The 22,494-nt window shown below is 41.8% G+C and overlaps 2 protein-coding genes across 2 annotated transcripts; both read right to left on the bottom strand.

Annotated features, from left to right (window-relative positions):
- Nucleotides 1–3,626: 3,626 nt before the first annotated feature.
- On the bottom strand, nucleotides 3,627–6,536 carry pla2g12a (phospholipase A2, group XIIA). Its single transcript, XM_071407661.1, has 4 exons — nucleotides 6,112–6,536; nucleotides 5,742–5,818; nucleotides 5,126–5,291; nucleotides 3,627–4,286 (listed from the first exon to the last, which is right to left on the bottom strand). The coding sequence occupies exons 1-4, from the start codon at nucleotides 6,377–6,379 to the stop codon at nucleotides 4,168–4,170; spliced, it is 630 nt and encodes a 209-aa protein (XP_071263762.1). The 5' UTR covers nucleotides 6,380–6,536; the 3' UTR covers nucleotides 3,627–4,167.
- A 1,125-nt stretch (nucleotides 6,537–7,661) lies between these two features.
- dnajb14 (DnaJ heat shock protein family (Hsp40) member B14) lies at nucleotides 7,662–19,830 on the bottom strand. The gene is made up of 8 exons (XM_071407660.1): nucleotides 19,607–19,830; nucleotides 16,973–17,156; nucleotides 11,602–11,747; nucleotides 10,493–10,681; nucleotides 10,214–10,299; nucleotides 9,642–9,751; nucleotides 9,062–9,234; nucleotides 7,662–8,627 (listed from the first exon to the last, which is right to left on the bottom strand). Exons 1-8 carry the CDS (start codon nucleotides 19,737–19,739, stop codon nucleotides 8,503–8,505), a joined length of 1,146 nt encoding a protein of 381 aa, XP_071263761.1. The 5' UTR covers nucleotides 19,740–19,830; the 3' UTR covers nucleotides 7,662–8,502.
- Between the last annotated feature and the right edge of the window lie 2,664 nt (nucleotides 19,831–22,494).

Here is a 22,494-nt window from a genome sequence, read left to right as displayed (position 1 = left end):
TTCAAAACATAACTTGTAGCCGTTATCTCGCTAGTAAAATATAGCTAACTATCATTCATGTTGTTTTCGCCTTTCCAAAGGCACTGTAGATATCCTAAATAAATATGCACCGTTGGAAAGCTGGGATTCCCGTCTGTTAAAAAGCAGCCATGTAATTGTGGCAACATAAAACACATTCTAAGAATAGCCTAATTGACAATGAACTTTCTGTGAGAATTGAGGCTATTCTGAGGGCAAAATGTTTTTTACACTCAGTGTATATATAGACATGTCTAATTAGATAGCTTTCTCTGAATTTACCTTATCCATATGTCCCTGATTCATTGAATGAATCTCGCAAAAGGAAACTCGGACAAAACCCTCCTTCCGCTAATTTCGTTGTGTCTATGTACTGACATGTATGTGTAACTGATAGATTCACACACACACACACACACATACACTACATGTTAATGTTTTTAACTTTATGTAAATTATAAAGTATTTTGTCTGTAATGTCTTTTTCGTTATGGATCTTGGCCAAAACCCTCCCTCCGCTAATTTAGCCAGTGTCTATCATGGCCAAAAATAATTTTTTTAAACGATACAAACCATTTAGATTTTGTGGCTGTTGAATCTAGTGGAAACCGTTAATCGTCCACACAGGGGCTTGAAAACCCCTTCACCAGTTAAAGCAGCAGTCGAAACAATAACAAAGCCGTTGTCAGTAAAACGCTGAGGGATGGAGCTTGAGGAATGTAACCTCTCTCTAAATCATAGACAGAGCTATGGATGCAAGGACTGATCAGCCATTATATCAACATTATAATTCAAACCATGTTTTGAGGCTGCAGTAGGCTATTTGTTTAACATTTTCTTTGTTTACAAACATTGCAGTAAAACAAGCTTATAATTGGGGTTTTGATGTTGTATGCCAGTTGAACTCAGTTCATGATGCATTTATAAATTATAGCCTATTCTTCAAGAATCAATGTGTGCATATCATTAATTTATAAGTAAAAAAAATGTATGTAACTGCTGATTGCCACTTTATGCATGCATTTGCCCAATCCTGATTCATCCAAATAAACAACAACAAAAAAACAAAACCAGAAACTACTGGGAGGATTGATTATATGTAAGTGTTCATCTACTAAACCCTTTTGTGTAAACTCCCTTTTCATCTCTGTAGTCTGGTCTCCTTCACCACCAGCAGTTACCATACCTGGTCTGATGGGCGGTTGCTTCTTTAAAAATAAAACATGTATTTAACTAGGCAAGTCAGTTAAGAACAAATTCGTATTTACAATGACGGCCTAGGAACAGTGAGTTAACTGCCTTGTTCAGGGCCAGAACGACAGATTTTTACCTTGTCAGCTCTGGGATTCAATCTGGCAACCTTTCGGGTACTGGCCCAACGCTCTAACCACTAGGCTACCTAAAGTCCCCAGGACATTTGCAGTATTAATAAGCAAGACTGCCTTCTCGTATTGTGCACCAGAGGCATGGTATAGTCTACAATGCATACTTCATCTAGATATGTTAGTGCCACTGAATTAATTTAAAATGTTGATGGGAGACTCTGTTACAGAGGAGAGTAAATGTTTTTTGGGGGGGCTGGATCATATTGTTGTATTGTATTGTTGTATGTTTTAATTCTGTAATGTATTGATTGTTGCTGCCTTCTCGGCCAGGTATCCCTTGAAAAGGCGACTCTGTGTCTCAATGGGTTTTTCCTGGTTAAATAGAGGTTAAATAAAAAAATGTAATGGTGAACCGCGGGGCCTCGGTGTATGTCCTTTGACGTGAATTGTCAAAAGCACTAAGGGATGAGTGCCCTTTTTCAAGTCAAACAGTCGTCTGTGCCGTGCCGCATCATGGTGCATGTGTCTGTGTCTGTGCCGCAGCATGTTGCATCATCCAGAAACATACACAGGCATACATCTCTTTTCCATTGAAAATATGTTTGCATTTTCAAACTAGTTTTCAATTGGGAAAGCAGATATTGCTTGTTTTGTCAAAAGCAATCACTTTTACATGTGAAAACACAGAACCGTACTCTTTACTCCACGTGCTAATTACGTGACTTTTGTTTTGAGCGGATTTCTCCGTGGGCTTTGAACCGGGCACCTGTCTCACGCCCGGGAGGCAGGCCGGTTCCAAAACAAACGCAATGAACTTTCACCCAGTAAAAAACACGCATAGTCTGGCGTCCGGGCAGATTAATTGAACCCCTCAATGTTGCTTATAACCACATAATCCTACATCAGCATTGACATATTCTCGCCGACAAGAATTAGTCGCCGAGAGATTATAGTCTGGTCTCAATGAAATAGAGTAGGCTGCCTATGCGTGGGAGGAGAATCAAGTGGCAGTCGTCTTTTCAAGAAAATTACATAAAATATTAGACTACAGTTTACTACAGTTTCTGTAAATAAATAGGTTATTGATAATGGAAAGAAGTGGTGGACGCTCAACCAACGTTAGTCAAGGTGCAATAATAAAAAGGCGTAACGCGCGGATAGGCTACCATTGTGAGCGAACCTTTCATTTTCAATAAATATTAATTACCCATTTATTTGTCTCTGCCTGCAAATTATCCTCCTAAAAGGTAGGCTATATCCTATATGCAAAACGTAGTTCAAGAGAATGTACAAGTGTCCGCTCTCATCGTTCTTGCTGCCTCATATTCAGTAACCACACATACGAAATAAAGCAGTCTATATAGCCTATGCATGGGCGGAGAAGCCCGAGGCAGTTATCTTTCCAAGGCAATCAATGTAGGCTACTTCCTAAATATGAGTTGGCTATAGTTTACTACATTGCCCTGAAATATATATTGATCAATTCAAAGTAAAGGGCTTTATTGGCATGGGAAACATATGTTAACATTGCCAAAGCAAGTGAAGTAGATAATAAGAAAAAGTGTGTGTCACTGTCTGAAAATCGTCCTACTCCTAAAACCGAGGCTATAAAACGTAGCTCAAGAGAAAGTGCAAGTGTCCCAACTGCTCTAATCAAACTGCTTCTAGCCTATTGGTTGATATAGCGTAGTAATACCGATAACCTAATATAATGGGCCACGTGAGAATCTCTTGTAATTTAAACGATTTCTTAGGTTCATTTTGCGCATTTTGATATTGCTTACATAGGTCGCAAAATTGCTGCGACCATGGCTGGCAAATGAGATAGATCCGTCACATTCGCCTAAAATAATATTGCTGGACTTCGGTTGGGTTTGGGATCGGTTCTTGCGGTAGCGGCTGAGAGTCGGATAGAAAGCCAGCGGATGTGGTATTAAAAGCTGAGGGTGCGAGCAGAAGCGGGCTGAATTAATCAGTACCGCTCAGAACTCTATTTCAATGGGCCAGTTCGTTTTGCATGGCACGATGCCCCGGGCGAGTGAAGATTTCATTGAAGGACCAATGGAATGGTCTAAAAATATTTACTCCACCTCACACGAGGCACCGGGCCATGCAAAACGAACTCTCCCATTTTCAACGCAGTATATACACACACATCTTTGGACATTATACAGAGGGATACTGTAAAAACAAAATGCATGTTTCCGTATGCATGCCTGTGAATGAGGCGATGCTCAACAAAGCTCAAACAACAAAACAAAAATAAAAGCATGGAACAGCGGGGGTTTTCCAAACATTTAATTAAACTACAACATAACCACTGGGGCAACACTCCATCAACAGGTAAACATGTTGTATACATTCATTTATCAGCCTATTTACACATTTAATATAAATCATTAAAAAGTAGCCAAAACAATACACTTACTGGGCAATATAATGTAGCTATTACCCTCATCACTGTATCATTATGTGCTTGTAGTCATACATTTGTCTTTCAATGTCTTCTTACCTTTTATAAACATTCATATTCTCTCTTAATTGCTACTTCATATATATGTGTGGCAGAACAAACAAATGACATACATGACAACAACCACTAAACAACCTTTGCATAGGAGAACAATTCTACAAAATTATCAAATAGCAATTTTAAAACTCAGATCACCCAACGCTCATTCATTGAGAGCACATCCAGGCACCTTCACAAGGCGTAGCACATTGTTATCAATGGAAACTTCCACAGCTCTATCCCGAGGTACACTATTTACTTCAATGTTTCTCTGGTGGCTTGACTATTCCAGAATCCCCTCTGGATGGCAGCTCATAGATCCCTCTTGACTTCAAATTTGCATATGCAGGAGTCTCTCTGGCTGTCCATGTAAGGTTTACACCCCATGTGCATGACAGCCTCAAACAGCAGGGTCACAGTATTCTCACACGCTGTATAGATAGAGACATGGAAACACGAGTTGATCATGTTATACAGACATATGAAACACACAGAAAAATTTATCAATATAAAATGTTATTTGTCACGTGCACAGTTTACAGCAGGTATAAAAGGTGCAGTGAAATGCTTGTGATAGCTCCCTCAACATTGCAGTACTATAATTAAGCAATATGGCACGAGGGGGTGTGGTATATGGCCAATATACCACGGCTAAGGGCTGTTCTTATGCACGTCGCAACACAGAGTGTCTGGATGCAGCCTTTAGCCGTGGTATATTGGCCATATACCACAAACCCCCAAGGTGACTTATTGCTATTATAAACTGGTTACCAACTTAATAGGTGCAGTAAAAATACAATGTTTTTTCATACCCGTGGTATACGGTATGATATACCACGGCTTTCAGCCAATCAGCATTCAGGACTTGAACCACCATTTTTGTGTTGCTTGCCCTAATATGGATGAGTTGTATGATCTTCCCCACCAGCAAGATTGTTAGACTGGTTAAACCAGACTGAATGCTGAACTCACCAGAGAAGTGAAACAATTGACAATGGTGAGCACGGCATTCAGTATGATTTAACTAGGCTACAAGATGGTGGACACATTATTGAAATAACTGTGAGGAATGCTTGAGTCAAGTCCTGCTCTGTGTTCAACACTGGGAGCTTGTCAATACATAAATCAGGGTGGTGTTCATTAGGCATCACATGGAAGAAAACAGACTGAAACAGGATGGAACTACAATAAGAAACACTCATTGTCGTGTTCCGTTGTAAAACGTTTTCTGTTGCATGCCCTAATGAACACAACCCAGTTGCCATCTTACCTTGGACACTCTGGGCCAGTCCCAACATCTTCTGTAATCTCCTACAGATGGTCTCCAGGCATTCCTGGAACTCATCGTCACAGTCGTGTTTATCACGGTTACAGGTGTCATAGCAACGGTCGTGCTGGTTACAGCACTTGGTCAAGGACGGGATGCCGATGTCAAACTGTAGAGTAGACAAAAGAGTTGACCATTAGATCAATGCTCACAAATATTCAATGCAATATATAATATGACAGGTGTAATAACATTCCAATAAACAGTGGTCGCCGTACAGGGTAGCCGCACTACTATGGCTGACCCTGTAAAACAACACATTTCACTGCACATATCCGGGTATGTGACAATAAAGGTAACTATTTTTTGTGTGTGTGGGGGGAGGGGGAGGGGTCTTCGTTACTGGTCCTGAAGAGCCGCCGCTATAGCAATACACTATAGTGTGTGCAGGCTTCACTGTCTGAAACACAGGTCTCTGCTAATCATAAAAAACCATGAGTTGCTAAATCAGGTGGGTTAGTGCTGGACTGGGACAACAGTCTGCACACACTGCGCCCCCCACAGGACTAATAGGGAAGACCACTGCTATAGATCAAAGTCATACATGACACTAGCTCACCTGGAATCCGAACAGGGGTGACCCACATCCATTGGGTGGGGTTGGTTTGTAACCAGGCCGGGGTTCTGGTTTGTAACCTGCAAGGAAAGAGCAAAGGTAGAGGTGTTCAGAGTTCTTCTTTAGTCTTGTTGAGAGACAACCTGTTCAGAGAGACTACAGAGTGTGTTGGGGGTGGCACTGTACCAGTTTAATGGTTTACAACTCAAGATAGCTACAGTGGTGCTTATCTGCTTTGTTTGTGGAACAGAATCACTTTCAACTGAGCTTTTTAATAAATGGCTTGTCTGCATAATAAGCAAAGTAGTTATGGCCATGTTTTATTTCCATTACCAACAAGTATTGACTGTGTGTGTGGCCTGAGAGACCTTACCATCGCTGCATTCATAGAGACACAGTCCATCTCGTCCTCCAAATAAGTCCAGCGCAACGTTGAGGTATTTGTCAATGTTATGGATCCCATTGCGAATGGTTTTTAAAGTCATTCGCCAGTCCGGTGTTTCAGGTTCCTTACTACATGAAGACACACAGCTCAGAAATCCATAGAAAGATAGTAAGCCAACGAGAAAAACCGGGATGCAACTGTTATGATGCATGATGACAGCACCGGATACTAGCAAATAGTTGCAATTGGTCGGCATGTGAATCCAAAGTTAAATGACTGCACCAAAGGTCGGTAGAAAATCATATCCACACTTTCCCAAATGTTACACTATAGGTCCTATTCGATGTCAACAAATCACGTCATGCAATTCCCTTTCCGGGTTATGGGATTAGTCACGTGACAGCAATAAGCCTATCAGTGACAAGAGATACATTTGCACTTATTGTACACGTGGTCACTCATCGCCCACAGATGTTCAAAGTTCATGCATGCCACGAACAAATGTATATTCATGACTGATTTGATTTTTACTGAGAAATTGTCTTGTTTTGTTTTAAGGCAATATTAATCAGTGTAGTACTTTCAAGTATTTTTACTTAAGTAGTTTTTTTGGGGGGTATCTGTACTTTAACATTTACTTTACATTTTAAAAGAAAATTATGTACTTTTTACTCCATACATTTTCCGTGACACCCAAAAGTACTTGTTACATTTTGACAGGAAAATGGTCCAATTCACACACATCAAGAGAACATCCCTTGTCATCCCTACTGCTTCTGATCTGGCAGACTCACTAAACACAAATGCTTCCTTTTTGAAAATGTCAGTGTGCCCAGTTATCTGTCAATTTTAAAAAAGCAAGAAAATTGTACCGTCTGGTTTGCTTAATATACAGCATTTGAAGTGGTTTATACTATTACTACTTAAGTACATTTTAGCAGTTCCATTTACTTTTGATACTTTTAAAACCAAATACTTAGTAGTATTTCACTGGGTGACTTTCTTTTGAAATGTTCTATTAAAAGGTATCGTTACCCTTACTCAAGTATGACAATGGAGTACTTTTCCCACCACTGATATTTATCAAGACAAGTGATAATCACTGCCTATACACTATGTATTTTTCAGAAACACCACTACAATTCACGTGGACTTCCAGGAAAAACAGCAAATACCCCTTTCTAGTAGACTTGTTCAGTTGCATTGCAGTTTTATGAATCACAGTACCGACCTGTTAGGGTACCAAGCTGGAGCATGTAGCCATACAAATCCATGTCAACACATCTTTTACAAGCCTCATAAACATGGTGAGGCACTATTAGGTTGAGAATAAGGCTTCCTGCAAAACGAAAGTGAGACTGTATACAAACTACTAATAGAGTAATGGATCTGTATGCCAGGGAGAATATTATGTGGAGAGAATAGGCCTACAGTCGGAGTACTATTCACACATTTTCAAAGGGTGTTTAACCTGCCCTACCATCTGTTTCATACGCACAATTGCACATGCTCTTGTGCTCGAAACAAATCAAAACTGCTTCTGGTAATAATTTATTGTTTATTCAAATGATTAACCAAGCAATGAAGAAAAACCTTGTTTTTCTACTTAAATAACTCCATAAATTTTCAAACATTCCAAATGAAAAATGTACAACAATTGATGAAGATTATGGTTCCAACTTCACATTTTTTCCCCAAGCCAAAAAAGTTAAAGTGAGACCGTGGTCATTTCTTCATCTGCGGAATGAACTTCAAGGTCCATGGAACTCCACAGAAGGTTCCACTGTGGGTTCCACTGTGGTAGCTAGGAAGCATTCTCCGGGTTCCTCACAATACTAGCACTGCTAATGTAGGGATTGGAAGGAAGGCAGCATCTCCAGATGAGCCTAAAAATCTTGTTTAAGTCAAGCAGGTGAAGTAGTTATCTAGAGTGAAGATTGTGATTTGCTTGTTAGAGCAGAATGCTTGGCGCTTCAATACTCAAGAGGCACCACCACAATGCCTTCTGCTTTTCCAGTCAGTGTTCATTTCCAGAGTGGGTTCTTATTTCCAGAAAACACAAAAAGACAAGCAAAGATAGAAGAGAAAGAGGTTGTGTTCTCAAGTGTTTTGGGAGGTTGGTCTATTCTTCAGTTGGTTCATTGAGATGCAGCAAGGCAGTTCCCAGGGAGGAGGGGGTGGTGAGGAAGATGGAAGGATGGGTACTGGGGGAGGGATGGGAACAACTTACAACTTCAACGGTAAGGCTAATTATTTTTATATTTTTCCTCCTTTTCATCTCCATGGTTTTTCCTTAAAAATAACAACATTTACATACATATATCTATTCATATATCTCTTCTAAAAGCGTCCTGTGGGAGCCTGCGGCTTCAGGCGGGCTCAGCCCCCCCTGAACAGGTCATTTAGTCTGTCCAGCTCCTTGCAGTTATCCATGGTCATCAGCTCAGCCTTCTTACGCAGGCGGTCGTCCCTGTAGACCTTAGCAGCATACAGCAAGTCCGTTTCTGAGACAGAAGGGAGATGAACAGAAGAGTCAGTCAATATCAACCATGTCACACTAAGCTACGTCGAGGGAATGCTTTCGTCACAAAATAGGAAATGAATGCGTGTTTTGTAGGAGTACTTGTATTGCTTCACATCATTTGATTGAAGTCCTCACTGTAATTATACCCTGCAGGGGCTACGTGCTACGTCACTGCTTATAACTAAGAAATCTGTATCAAATAAATTATATCCAGCTCAGAGCTCCAGCTATGCATTCGGTTTTCTAACTTGCTAGCTACGTGGCAAGATTACAGCAGAGATATTCAATCTCCTCCTGGATCAAGATCCCTGTTGCCTAAATTGTTTTAATACTTCTGGTAATACCTGGTAAGATACAGAAACAGTATGAACATCTGGATACCGCCCAACTAATAGAGGCATGATGGACACCTACTCGTCTGCCTCTCCTTCCAGCAGTTGTTTCTGACATTAGACACGTAGTCCTCCTCCACGTTCTTCTCGATCTTCTGCAGATTGGAGCCCTTGTACTCCCTCTTGAAGTCTCTGTTGACGTAGTAATCTACACGCAGGTTCTCTGTCTGCCGTTTCACCGTCTGCCCCGTGGACCTGGAGAGGACAGAGGACAGGCATCAGGTTACATATGACTGTTCTGATAGCAGCTAGATCTACAGTTATTTTTATATGTCCTATCTTTATACCAGGTGAAGAGAGGCAATGGGAATGATCAAACGAACACAATAAATGCTTCAGTACTTTACTGGTAGGTGTGTCCGTTACATACACCTACCATGTCACCATTTGACAGTATTTTTCAGCACCGAGTATGTGGAGCAGAGGTACAGAATAATAGGCCTGGGTCGTGTTCAGGTGGGAGAAAACGTTTTGAAACAGAGTGGTACCACCTAAACGCATGATGTATCCAATAAGAACACAAATTTTCATTTTCTGTTGCAAAACCTTTAAGTGCCGTGCGCCATACTGAGCACGACCCCAGTGTGTGTGTGTGTACGTACGGTCTGGAGTAGAGGCTGTAGGGGGGAGTAGACACCATCAGTTGGCTCAAGATGGACACCAGGATCAGTACAACGATGGGTATCAGCTGGATAAACATGGAGAACCCTCCCTGGACAACAGATTACAAAAATCACTAAACATACACTATTTTGTCCTGCAGCTCAGGAGGTAGAGCATAGCGCTTGCAACGGCAGGATAAGTCGTTTGATTCCCGGGACCACCCATTGGTAAACTATATACACAAATGAATAAGCTGCTTGGGACAAAAGAGTCAGCTAAATGGCATATATTACCATTTAATATGTTAAGACATGTACTGTCCTGATAGTGACTTTGCACTTTTCCTGCTTTACTATGCAGCACACCGATATTAACTAGAGCTCATCCCAGTCAAGGCTGGAACAGTGGTGTCCTTCACTAAAACAGAGCCTGCAATATGCTGCCGAGACTCCCATAGCTTGTAGAGGGGGGTCTGCTATGGAAGTCTGACCTGAAGTTATCCCAGACTCACTAGGTATTATATTGACAGTCACAGTATACATCTGGCAGTGTAGATGCCAGACATGCATACCTCTCCCCTCTCCTCTGCTCTCTCCCGTCTTTGGTCCGTCTGCTGGCTGTATCGCGCTCTGCCGTTGGTGAACGTGTGGGCAGCCGCTGTGGAGAGGAGGTACCCTGTTAGTGACTCGGCGAAGACTTGCAATACAATACTCATTTAATAAACATTCATGTTTGAGCAAGACAATTGTACTTAATTGATGTAATGAATTAAGACTAGTTTATTAAACATTGAGACAAACTCTGCAACCACTTGATGAAATTAACTTCAAAATGTATGCGTGTCTCTTACAAGAGGGGAATCCTCCTCCGAAGAACATGTTGAAGAGGTCCTCGGGAGTGATGTCGGCCTCGAAGCCCCGGTGGAAGTCAAACCCTTGGCTGTGGGCGTGGCCAGGGCTGGTAGGCTCCTCCGCCCCCGTGAGGTCATACTGCTTTCTCTTGTCTGGGTTGCTAAGCACGGCGTAGGCATTGCCGATCTCTGTTAGAACCACAACACACGTGTGTCAATAAGTGTCACATTAAGTCAGCGAAAAAGGAGACATTGGCTCAGAGCCGATGCCCATTTTACACTGATCTGCAAACTTCACATCAGGGGGGATGGCAGGTCAAATTTATGCTGCTAACAATGCTGTAGGGACGAGTGGCTCACTTGTTCCAGACCCGGTCCGATCAGTGAGGGAAGCAGAAGTCATTTTTTAAAGCTCCTTTATTAACCAGAGCCGAGTGAGTGAGACCGTTCTAGCAGGTGGGAGAGGGAGGGAGAGACAGCAACCAACCAAGCTGACTGGCGCTATAGTAGACTAATAGCTGCCATAGCTCAGTTATTTATCATCAAATATGAGTACGTAGTGCCTGTCTTGACTGCATCAAACCAGGAGAAGCTAGGCTATACGCTTCCTGATCTTACAGTTACAAACAATTCTATTCTGATAAGTAGCAGCCTGCCTACCTATTGGTTCTTGGTTGCTGTAGCCTATTCTTCTCCTTTAACGCCGTCATTTTAATTCCATCTTCCATTGATTAGATATCTCCTAGCTTTTTCCACACACGGAGCAAGGCTCTACGGCTATAGCCCATTGCCACTGATGACTAATGATTGGCCAACAACCTACACTCGCCACTCGTGAAAACAAGAGCAGCAGCATAAATTATACAATTTCACTCCCTCTACTGCAGCAGTCGCGTTTGGATTTGTACCTTCCGGACAAGTCGGTTAAAATTACACATACCCGAGTCAATCATATCAGATCCAACCCAGACCAGTGACATTATTTTGAGTTCTGGTTCCGGACTCGCCCGGGTCCCGAAATCGGGTACGGGTGGATCCGTTGTCTACATTACAGCCAAATAAATGTGATTGGCACCGAACACAAAAACAATGCATGTGAAACTTCTTACTTTTGAAGGCCTCTGTAGCTCCGGGGGCTTGGTTTTTGTCTGGGTGGAACTTGAGTGCTAGTTTCCTGTAGGCTTTCTTCAGCTCCTCCTCATTGGCCTCCTTACTGGTGCCCAGGACTTCATAGTAATCCTTACACCGCTTTATCCTGGAGAGAGAGTTTATTACAATGCTACTAGTAGTCCTTACACGTCTTTATCCTTTAAGAAGAGAGATTACAGTGAGTGATTCATCAGGGCTATGTTAACACATGTCCAGGAAACAGATATAGATCTAGTTTATTACAATGCAGTGGATCTGATTCATCATGAGGGTTGTAGCACAGATCACATTTGGCCCAAAAGCAAGACAAAAAACCTCTAATGGATATTTTTTGCTTGAAGAACTAGTGTTTGGAAAGTATCTAGGTTGTGCCTTTAGATTTAGAGAAAATTAACATCCAAGTGAAGAATTTTTACTTCTGGTAAGTTGGTCTGTTTCGCAAGAGTTCCAGGAAGTCTCGCAATGTTGCGCCTCTGGGTTTAGAAAACTGTGCTCCTGGAGTACCATTTGAAACCACAAGAGGGCAAATCAACACTGGTGGCAGAACAGAGCAGGAGAGTTCAAACGCAATACACAGAGTCGATTGCATGACCTGCAGAAGAGAGATTACCTCCAGTCTCCAAGGAGAACCACCTGAGATACTTGCCAGACTGTTACATTAACATTCAATTAGAATAATCAAATATATGCTGATGTCACTGTGTACCTTTCAATTGAGGTTAAACCCTACGCTACATGTAGGCCTGTTTTAACAAACTACAGGTTAGTCTCTAAACATAAACACAGCATCTTAGTAAACAAACATATTGTCTTACGCTCTTCACAATGGGACTAGATGTTGGTCAGGCCTACCAAGCACTATGTGAGTGTTGCCATAACGAGATGTGTCACAGCTCTCTTTTGTCTAACTCTCTCAGTCCCTCTCCCTTCCCCTCTCTCACTGGCCTTATGGGCACCTTGCCGAGTCCGAGGTTCCCATAGCGATAGCATGGTGTGTAGAACACTGCAGTGTTCTCATTGAGCAGTTGATTAACGGTCCCCACACATCACCAATGGCGCAAAGCCGACCACAACAAGCCACCCTAACAGCTCTGCCATGAAAGACTCGCATACAAATACAGACAACCCGTCTGCTGTCATTAGCTCTGCAAACATTCCGCAGGCTTCAACTTTAAACCCAACTCCAAAATGTTGAGCTGAGTAAGTGTTTCAACAGCAGCCTTCCCTACATAAAAGTGTGTTGTTGGCTGGCTCATAGTACAGTAGAGAAGTTTAAGCCCCCCAGTACACCACACTGGACTGGGGGATTATGAGTGATCCTGTAAGTCAACTGCAGGGTTAATTAATGAAACATAAAGATGCTAGAGAAAACAAAACATGGAGCCCAATAGAACCATCTAACTACCGTCAGACGACCTCGCTAGGGGAAGGAGGCCTAGGCTACACTCTGCCCATTATTAGCAACACTTCTGTTCACCAGGGACATCAGTCGCTCAGAGCTCCCAGTCACCTACCCTGGCCTATGGGGACAGCAGTGATGCAACAGTGACACAGAAAGAGAGGTGTTAAACAAAAACTCTCAAGGGAGATCATTCTAGAACCCCCCCCCCACACACACACAGAATCCACCACGGTTGGTATGACTCAGGATCCAACAACAATCAGTGGTCAAAGACCCATACTAGCTAACTACATACTATTTAGCACGTACCGCTCAGTAAAAAGTGTGCAGTGTGCCACGGCCGCAACACAGTAGCGGCTACTGATTGGCCGAGTGGGTGGGGCTGCATGCGGGTCGATTTTTCCAAATTCAACAGAAATGCATCACATTAACCAGCCTGATAATAGCTAATTTCCAATTTGATTAATTTCTCTAATCAGGAATGGAGTTATAGTCTCTCTATAACCAGCCTCAGTAGGCCTATCACATTCAACCTATACTGCAGTAGACCATATAGCCCAGTGGTGTATAACTCACTCCATTTATAGCCTAGTGTCTGCTGGTTTTTGTTGAATTAAAACCTGGACAACCAGGTGAAGGGAGTTCCTTACTAATCAGTGACATTAATTAATCAAGTACAAGGGAGAAGCGAAAACCCAGTCACTCGGCCGTCCATGGAATGAGTTTGACATATGATATAGCCATCTCTCATTTAAAAAAGGACTGAAGACAGAAACCGATCATTTGGTTCAATTTCAAAATATTTATTTGTGAAATCAAAGTGCTGTAGCATATAGAAATTAAATCAAATAGCGTAGTACACACACAAGAACTCAGTGTTCAAATCAAAAGGCTATAGAAAAGAAAATAAAAAAAACGGGGGAAAAAAAGACATACAGTCGGGTGTATCGCAAATTCAGAACCACTGGACAGCAACATAAGCTAAAGCACTGATCATTGGGAACAAGAGCAGAATGACTTCTAAGGCTTGATCCATAAATGAAATAGTTGTAGTTTTGTAGGCTAGGCTACATATCTATGTTCAAATCAAAAGGCCTGATTAACATGACATCAATAACGCAGCCACATCCCGAGTCCCTAGTGCAGACACTGACAAATCAAAAGACGGTTTATTATTTAGTTTAAAAGCGCTGACGATGGCCAAGAAAACATGAAACTGAGAAGACAGAAATTCCACACCACCCCCCCAAAAAAGATTTTAAAAAACACTTCCGTTTTCAAAGACGTAGCCTACAATGCAATACTCGTGATCATTTTAATGAGTACAAACACTACTTAGCCTACATTTGAACACCACGCAGTAGCTTCGCTATTTAGCATCTTCCCAATTAAGTAGCTTTGTTAGGCCCTAGTTCTCTTCAAGTAGCCAATCCCTTGCAGCCCACCTCTTCCAACGTATAGTGGGAAGGTGTGCATCGAATGCAACTAGATGAGCCGAAATGAGTATAACATCCTGGCATTTAAACCATAGCCTATTTTAACATTTCTCACGACCCCCCCCCCCCCCCCAAATCTAAAATATCTCATTTTTACATCAACAAATAATCTTCAATTCATAGCGTTCTCATCTCTTATCAAAAATGAAATCTGTATATTTACTCAGTAAAATTGTATTTTTCAAATGATTCTCATCAACATTTGTATATTGTCCCATACAATAATCTGTACTCTTAATTGTTAGTCCCCCCCATAAAAAAAAGGGAAGGAAAAAAAAGTTTATTTTGGGCGACTACACCGACCCAGACTTTGAATACCACGGCTTTAAACCAGGATGGTCTTCTGGACACAATTGATCGTTTGACATCACTTGACTTTATATAATCCACAGCAGGGGTCTCCAACAGGTCTATAGTGAGCTACCAGTGGCTCGCAGCCCACCTAGGAGTACCTCGCCAAACAATTCTGAAAGTACAAGCAATTTTCACGTGTTCCCCCGCAAACTGTCAAACAAATCTCACAAGTATCAGACACCGTAAACTCCCAGATACTATCTAATCCACGCAACATTATCCCACCCCTGATTATCCACTATTGGCACTACTGATTATGCACAATTTTTTATTAAATAAGACAATATCTGCCAATTAATTTCCAGCAATATTGCCTGTGTGTCTGTGTGGTGCGTGTGTTTATCACTCCGTGTGTAAACAGTTAATGTCATAACTGTCTTGTGGGTTGCCATAAATACCATCCCCAAAACCTTCACTTAAATGTTAAATGCAAAGATCAGAATCTGCTAAGGCTTGATCCATAAATGAAATAGGTAGCCTAGCCTACAAAACTAAAACTATCTACATGTTCAAATCAAAAGTATATCATGACTAAGTATATCATTTGTATCTATCATTTGCAAACTTTGCCATGAAATTAGCAGTACAGAACCATCGCTAGACCAGCACGTCAGATGGCATATTCCTCAATCACTAGATGCATAATCAATTACAATTATATATTTTTTGTATTGTCTTGCGATGTGATTTAAGCATTGACATGGACTCAGAACATCCCATTCCATTGGTTCTCTATGAACAATAGTAATTTTAAGATTGAAAAATTTAACTGAGAAGATAATTTGGGGAAAAGTAGTCCATTTATTTTGGGGGCGGAATCGCAGATTTTAGGGGCCCCCTTAGAGTTGTTTATTAACCATTATAAACTGGGTGGTTTGAGCCCTGAATGCTGATTGACTGAAAGCCGTGGTATATCAGAAAGTATACAAAAATATGTATTTTTACTGTTATAATTACGCTGGTAATCAGTTTATAATAGCAATAAGGCACCTCGGGGGTTTGCAGTATATGGCCAATATACCATGGCTAAGGGCTATGTCCAGACACTCCACGTTGCGTCGTACTAAGAACAGCCCTTAGCCGTGGTATATTCGCCACATACCACACCTCCTTGGCCCTTATTGCTTAATTATTTTACCAGAAATATTGACAGAAAACATGGAACACTACTTTCTCTTGTACACTAAGGACCTGGGAAGAGTTGCAGGGGAGAGAAGAATGTGCCCATTTGATAGCTAGAAAATAAAATGCACCTTGAGATGTTGATTATTTTTTATTTTTTTATTTTTTTAAATAGCTCTCATGCTAGAAAAGGTTAGAGACTCCTGATCCACAGGCTAGTAAAAGGGTTTGAGAGGACATGGATTTCAGAGCCCAGGCGTAAGGCATGGGGGTCTTACCATGGTAAAAGACTAGGGGATTAGGCTAGTAAGGGTTAGCTACTGTCAGAATGTCAAGCATAAAGCATTGACTAATGGTCCCTCGATTGAGACAGAATGACACAGAGTAAGTGGGTTAGTTATTTTTGGTGCGAAGGATATACTTTAAGTTTCATCTAAAATACATCTGATTTGTGTGAGAGCATGCTCATGTGACAGATCCTTATCAATTTCCTGTTGTGGGAAGAACCACCATCAGGTTATAAAAAATGTAACTTATGATCTATTTGACATATATGCAACAGGAAATTCAGGTGAGTAAGGGAATTTTACAATCCACCATTTCCTCATCTTAACAGTTAGCCAAACGAAAAAAAAAAAATATGTCAGTCTCCTAAATTCCCCATTGACTATAAAAACTCAGGGTCGAGTGATACCCACAACCCCAACCAGGCTGAAAGTGGCCCTCCCTCCCTAATCGCCACATGAGAATAAACCAGAGTGAAGCAACACAACTACACACACACAAGTCTGCCTGCTGCACACATGAGAAGTGGGACAGAGGACCGTACCATACGGCCGTCAGGGAGGGCGGAGGGCAAGAGAGCAGAACAGAGATTTTACAAACAGATAGCCAATCCCAAACAGATTACGGGAGTGAGCAATCAAGTGGAAAAGAAGTCAGAAGCCTCCTGCTCACCTCTGCACTCCCTCCACCTGGTCCTTGGTGAAGCCCTTGGTGCTGGGCTCGCCCCCTCCGGCCTCCTGGTCCTGCCCACCAGCCCGGGCCTTGGTGCTCTCTGAGGAGCTGTCTGTAGTACGCTGTCTGCAGTGCGCGCCATTCCCCGCAGAGCTGCCGTTCCTCGTCAAGGTGTCCAACAAGGCTAGGAGGGAAGAGAGAGATGAAGAGAGGCAGAAGACAGCACAAAGCATGACGTGACACATTCAGAAAGAGAGACAAAGCTAAGCACTTCAAAGAACTCATGGGGGCAAATTTCACAGAACCAGATTAAGACGGGTCCTCGACTAAAAAGCATTCTCATTTTCAATCGAAAGTGTTTTTTTAGTCAAGGACTAGCCTTAATCTGGTTCCGGGAAACTGGCACTCAATCTTACAGGGCGAAACACTAGGCTCTTGAAAGTCAGACCACCATGCAAGGGAACATCAGCGGTTCACACACAGAAACTAAGGTTACATTGTTCCCAGCATCCAGTTGGCTTCCATAGACGAGCTGTAGTGGAGATCTGGTCATGCTTCCATGAGAGCCGCAGGCGAATATATCCAGCTCTGGTTGCTCAATGAGAATGTGCTAAGCTTTTCCAATGACACAAAGCAGCTCTCTGTGTCAGTCTACCTATGACCACTGCAGCAGCAGCCTAAGCAACAGCCTGAGTATACTGCCCAGTGCATTGCTGTTCTCTCTGGCAGCACCCAGACTGTGCAATACAGCTCTGCAATTCATGTGAAAGTTTACACAGGTAACTGAACACTATGTTGGATAGACACACCAGAGTGAGAATACTGACATGTCGGGAAAAATACTAATCTTAATGGTTGAAGTAGTAAATGTATTATTGCATGACACTGAACGGAAGAGGGTGGTTGTTTTTCTTCTATCAAGATGCAAACTTGAATCCTCAGAATCCTCCTTGAATCCAACTACTCTTTCTTGATGCGAGTTAATGAAATAAATAAAAACTGAAATTAAAAAGGTGAATATGATTTGGTTTTCCCTGGCCCACTGCCCCCCAGCTTAGCCTTAGCTAATGCCTACCATTGTTCCCTCAGCTCTGGGTCAATCATTCAATTAAGGGATTGAGGTGGACAAGCCTGTACATCTCACTAACCTCATCCTGCACGAGCCACGTTACCTCCATTTCCAAAAAAATAAAACTTCTGCTGAGAATGTGAGACAGCCACTTTTCTATTTCCTTCCATTTTTGATATTGAATAAGGCATTGGTGAGGAAGAGCTCGCAAGTAAGCATTTCACTGTACTGTTGGCACCTGCTGTATCCCATGGACATGACCAAATAAATGTTTTTTTGAGTGAGGTGAATAGGCTGCTATAGCCATCTCCTTGGTGACCATTATAAACACTATTTAACCAAACCTTGAGTATTCACTACAACTAAATGTTCCTAGTGAATGTAAACAGTCATGTTTAACTGCATGATGTGAGAGTTAAGCCAACATGAGGAATAATTGCTGTCAACTGTCACAGCCAATCGTTCAGCTAATATAATGTGTTCTATTATATATGGCTGCTGTGGAAATGGCCATTTACCTTCATAACAAGGTAAATATGTCTCCTTCTGCCTGACATACTAGTATTGACAATTTCAGAAGCTTTTAAATATGATTGGTAGCTGGCAGGCTGCACAATTGACCATAATGCAAGCAGCCTATTGCAAGCACACGATTCACTCACAAACGTAAGTGTTTGATTACAGACAAACACTTCAACAGACAAAGCAATGAATTACAAAACATCGCGGCAGCTGAGAGCAATAAGCAGATCAATTGATTACGGCCCGAGATAGCTGCTGGATCATCCTCATGTATCAATACAACCACAGCCAGGCATGACTTGTGTCCGGCTAGTTAGCCAAGTCCCTTACTAAGCTAGTGTCAGGCCTACATTTATACCAATTTTAATTACATTTCTGTCATGAGGACACTGGAGACAACACCTAGCTGGCTAACTTACTGGTGCATAGGCATCACTTGCTTAGTCAGTTGACCTTGTTATTGCGAAAGAGAGACCATACATGTGGGGCGATAACATCCCAGATTGGGAACTTGGTTCCACTGACCACATAATGCAAAACTGAACTGGTTGGCAATCCAACATTTAGCTAGCTCATATAGGCTAGCTAAAGTTTGTAAATTATAGTTAGTAATAGCTTTGCCAATTGGCTAGTTAGCCTAGCCGGTCCACATTCGTCACTGAGCTAAAACAGAACTATAAAATGAAACATAGCTTGTCAAATGAGACATTTAACAGTGGATGATGTCAACCTTATCAAATCAACAAAATGGGCTAAGAAATGGCTAACGTCAACTAGTTAGCGACATAGTATACATACTGTTAGCATGCTAACGTTAGTTAGCAATTTAAAGAAACGTCACTATTTCCTTTACCCTGAGCAGTTTAAAGCGTTAATGACATTACTTAACCATTTCATAATTTATTTGTTTACGTATTATACGTGCATTGCAAGTGACAATATTCCAAGGCAAATTGGCAAATTGTATTTTAAATAGGTGTTTAGTGTGTAAAGGGCTAGCTAACGTGGCTAATGAACTGAAATATGGTAACGTAGATATTTACCTTTCGCTTTGTAGGTTGGATAGAGCTTCTCTGCTTTGTTTAAGAATTTCACCGCCTTGTCTTTGTCTCCTGCTTCAAGAGCTTTACTGGCTATATTTATACATTTTTCTGCTTCGTCTCTGTTCCCTTCCATCTTTCTTCCTCCCCCCCGGCTCTCAGCTGACAGTAGTGATGGGTAGTTCGCGAACGAACGGATCTTTTTGGTGAACCGAATCGCATCGGTGAAAGAGCCGTTTATTTGTCTCCCTGATTTAAATACTACAGTTTTTTTTGTTTTTTTTACATCAAGTTATTATTTAAATTCATAGTATTCATACAACACATTTAGATATGTATTTAACCCCCCCCACCGGCAATCTGATAGCATATCAAATAAATCATGAGATAAAAACAAGTAAAATTAATATTACATAGTAAATCTACTGAACAATACATCATATAGCCTCAGAAATAGTGACACATTATTGATACTCTCATGAATGTAAAGGCGCATTGGTTAAGAGTTCAGAAAGGTCCGCTGCTGATTTTTTCAAAGTGGACACCTTGGCCATGTGGATCCTGGTGTTGCTACTGCTTTTTGATCTCAAAACGTTTTTCTGCAGATAAATCACAAAATAATTATCTAAAAAGGGTTAATCTTCCCTGCAGAAACAAAGTGGGCGTGTCAATCTGGTCCATGCAAAAAAAATATTCAGCGCCATCTAATAATCCAGCCAGGTAAACATTTATTTGGAGGTGCATTTCCTGATTTGACATAATGGTAGCCTACCTTTTGGGCTTTAAATTAGAAATGTGCTATTTTTTCACTGGTTCTTGTTTTAAATTTCTAAAATGTTCAACTTCATATTCATCCTCTCCAGCACCACCCTAACATATGTGAAAACAGAGCTTTTATATGTTTTGCAGTCAAAAAGATTGGAAACACATTGTCCTATGACATTAACCAATTAGACAATTAGTAGGCATCGCCTACTCATAATTGGTTAAAATCATGACACACATCAATGATGTCACTGGAAACACTTACCTTCCTCTCTTTATTAATTAAACATAGAAACGTGTTGTCATTTTCACATATGTTGATGTTGTGCTGGAGATGAATCTGAAGTTAAAAAAAAATACAAAAAAGTGAAACTTCCCTAACAGAGCCATTTGGGGGCCAAATGAGCCGTCTCTTTTACGTGACGGAGCCAAATGAGTCGGCTCACCGCAAATACTCGAGAAGCGTCACCGCAAAACACATCTGAGCGTTCGGAGCAGCACTTTCGTCAGTGATCCTCGGACGTTGCAATTATTCTGAATTTATATAGTGGGGTTGTTCTGCATTTCTCAATATTAGAGCATGACTTCCAACCCAATGAAATATACACTACATGACTAAAAGTATGTGGACACCTGCTCGTCAAACCTCTCATTCCAAAATCATGGACATTAATATGGAGTTGGTCCCCTTTGCTGCTATAACAGCCTCCACTCTTCTGGGAAGGCTTTCCACTAGATGTTGAAACATTGCTGCGGGGACTTGCTTCCATTCAGCCAAGAGCATTACTGAGGTCGGGCACTGATTTTGGGCGATTAGGCCTGGCTCGCAGTCTGCGTTCCAATTCATCCCATAGGTGTTCGGTGGGATTGAGGTAAGTGCAGGCCAGTCCAGTTCTTCCACACCCATCTCAACAAACCATTTCATTATGGACCTCGCGTTAAGCACAGGGGCACTGTCATGCTGAAACAGGAAAGGGCCTTCCCCAAACTGTTGCCACAAAGTTGGAAGTACAGAATCGTCTAGAATGTCATTGTATGATGTAGCGTAAAGATTTCCCCTCACTGGAACTAAGGGGCCTAGCCCGAACCATGAAAAACATGCCCAGACATGCCCATTACTCTACCACCAAACTTCAGGTAGCATTTTCCTTGTATCCGCCAAACCCAGATTAGTCCGTCAGACCGCCAGATGGTTTAACGCAAGCTTTACACCACTCCAGCCGACACTTGGCATTGAACATTGTAATCGTAAACTTGTGTGCGGCTGCTCAGCCATGGAAACCCATTTCATGAAGCTCCTGACGAACAGTTAGTGCTGACCTTGCTTCGAGGCATTTTGTAACTCTGTAGTGAGTGTTGCAACTGAGGACAGACGATTTGTACGCGCTACATGCTGCAGCTCTCGGCGTCCCGTTGTGTGAGTTGTGTGGCCTACTACTTCACTGCTGAGGAGTTGTTGCTCCTAGACATTTCCACTTCACAATAACGGCACTTAGTTGACCGGGGAAGCGCTAGCAGGGCAGAAATTTGACGAACTAACTTGTTGTAAAGGTGGCATCTATGACGGTGCCACGTTAAGTCACTGAGCTCTTCAGTAAGGCCATTCTACTGCCAATGTTTGCGAATGGAAGTTGCATGGCGGTGTGCTCGATTTTATACACCTGTCAGCAACGGGTGGCTGAAATAGCCGAATCCACTAATCTGAAGATGTGTCAAACAAAAGTATATATATACACACAAACCACCTGAAACATGTCCGTTGGAGTTTGATTGTACAGTAAACGCGCTATAACAGAGAACCTATGATTTGGATACAGTACTGAATAGTAACAAAAAAGCATCTTCTGAAAACTGACTTATGTTGATAAAACGTTTACTTGAGACAGGAGAACAAGTGGAGACATAGGACGAGGTGGATAATTTTATAATAAGGCCGTTTTATTTAAGTGTAAAGATATCAGGCAAAAACGTGCACGGCCCCTTTCTGTCTAATTCTTATGGAATCGTCGGAAAAGAGGCCGCTCTACACAGTACATACAGATTATATAGACAACTAGCAAAGTAGGTTGATCTTGAAGTCTGGCCTTCCGATTGGTCGATCTGGGTCGTGGGTAATCCTGTTCGGC

The sequence above is a fragment of the Salvelinus alpinus genome, chromosome 6, assembly GCF_045679555.1.
Source record: "Salvelinus alpinus chromosome 6, SLU_Salpinus.1, whole genome shotgun sequence".
NCBI classification, from domain to species: Eukaryota; Metazoa; Chordata; class Actinopteri; order Salmoniformes; family Salmonidae; genus Salvelinus; species Salvelinus alpinus.
Note: the sequence above shows the minus strand (reverse complement) of the source record. Positions and strands in the feature narration are given on the sequence as shown.

What these genes read in the sequence shown, in the direction of transcription:
- pla2g12a (XM_071407661.1), bottom strand. Translation starts at nt 6,379, where the DNA reads ATGCCGACCAATTGCAACTATTTGCTAGTATCCGGTGCTGTCATCATG. An exon ending in TCTCTATGAATGCAGCGATG is followed by an intron (nt 5,819 to 6,111) that starts GTAAGGTCTCTC and finishes CTTTCCTTGCAG; the next exon opens with GTTACAAACCAGAACCCCGG. An exon ending in CACCCCTGTTCGGATTCCAG is followed by an intron (nt 5,292 to 5,741) that starts GTGAGCTAGTGT and finishes TCTACTCTACAG; the next exon opens with TTTGACATCGGCATCCCGTC.
- dnajb14 (XM_071407660.1), bottom strand. Translation starts at nt 19,739, where the DNA reads ATGGAAGGGAACAGAGACGAAGCAGAAAAATGTATAAATATAGCCAGT. An exon ending in AGCTACAGAGGCCTTCAAAA is followed by an intron (nt 10,682 to 11,601) that starts GTAAGAAGTTTC and finishes TGGTTCTAACAG; the next exon opens with AGATCGGCAATGCCTACGCC. An exon ending in GAGCAGAGGAGAGGGGAGAG is followed by an intron (nt 9,752 to 10,213) that starts GTATGCATGTCT and finishes TCTGTTGTCCAG; the next exon opens with GGAGGGTTCTCCATGTTTAT.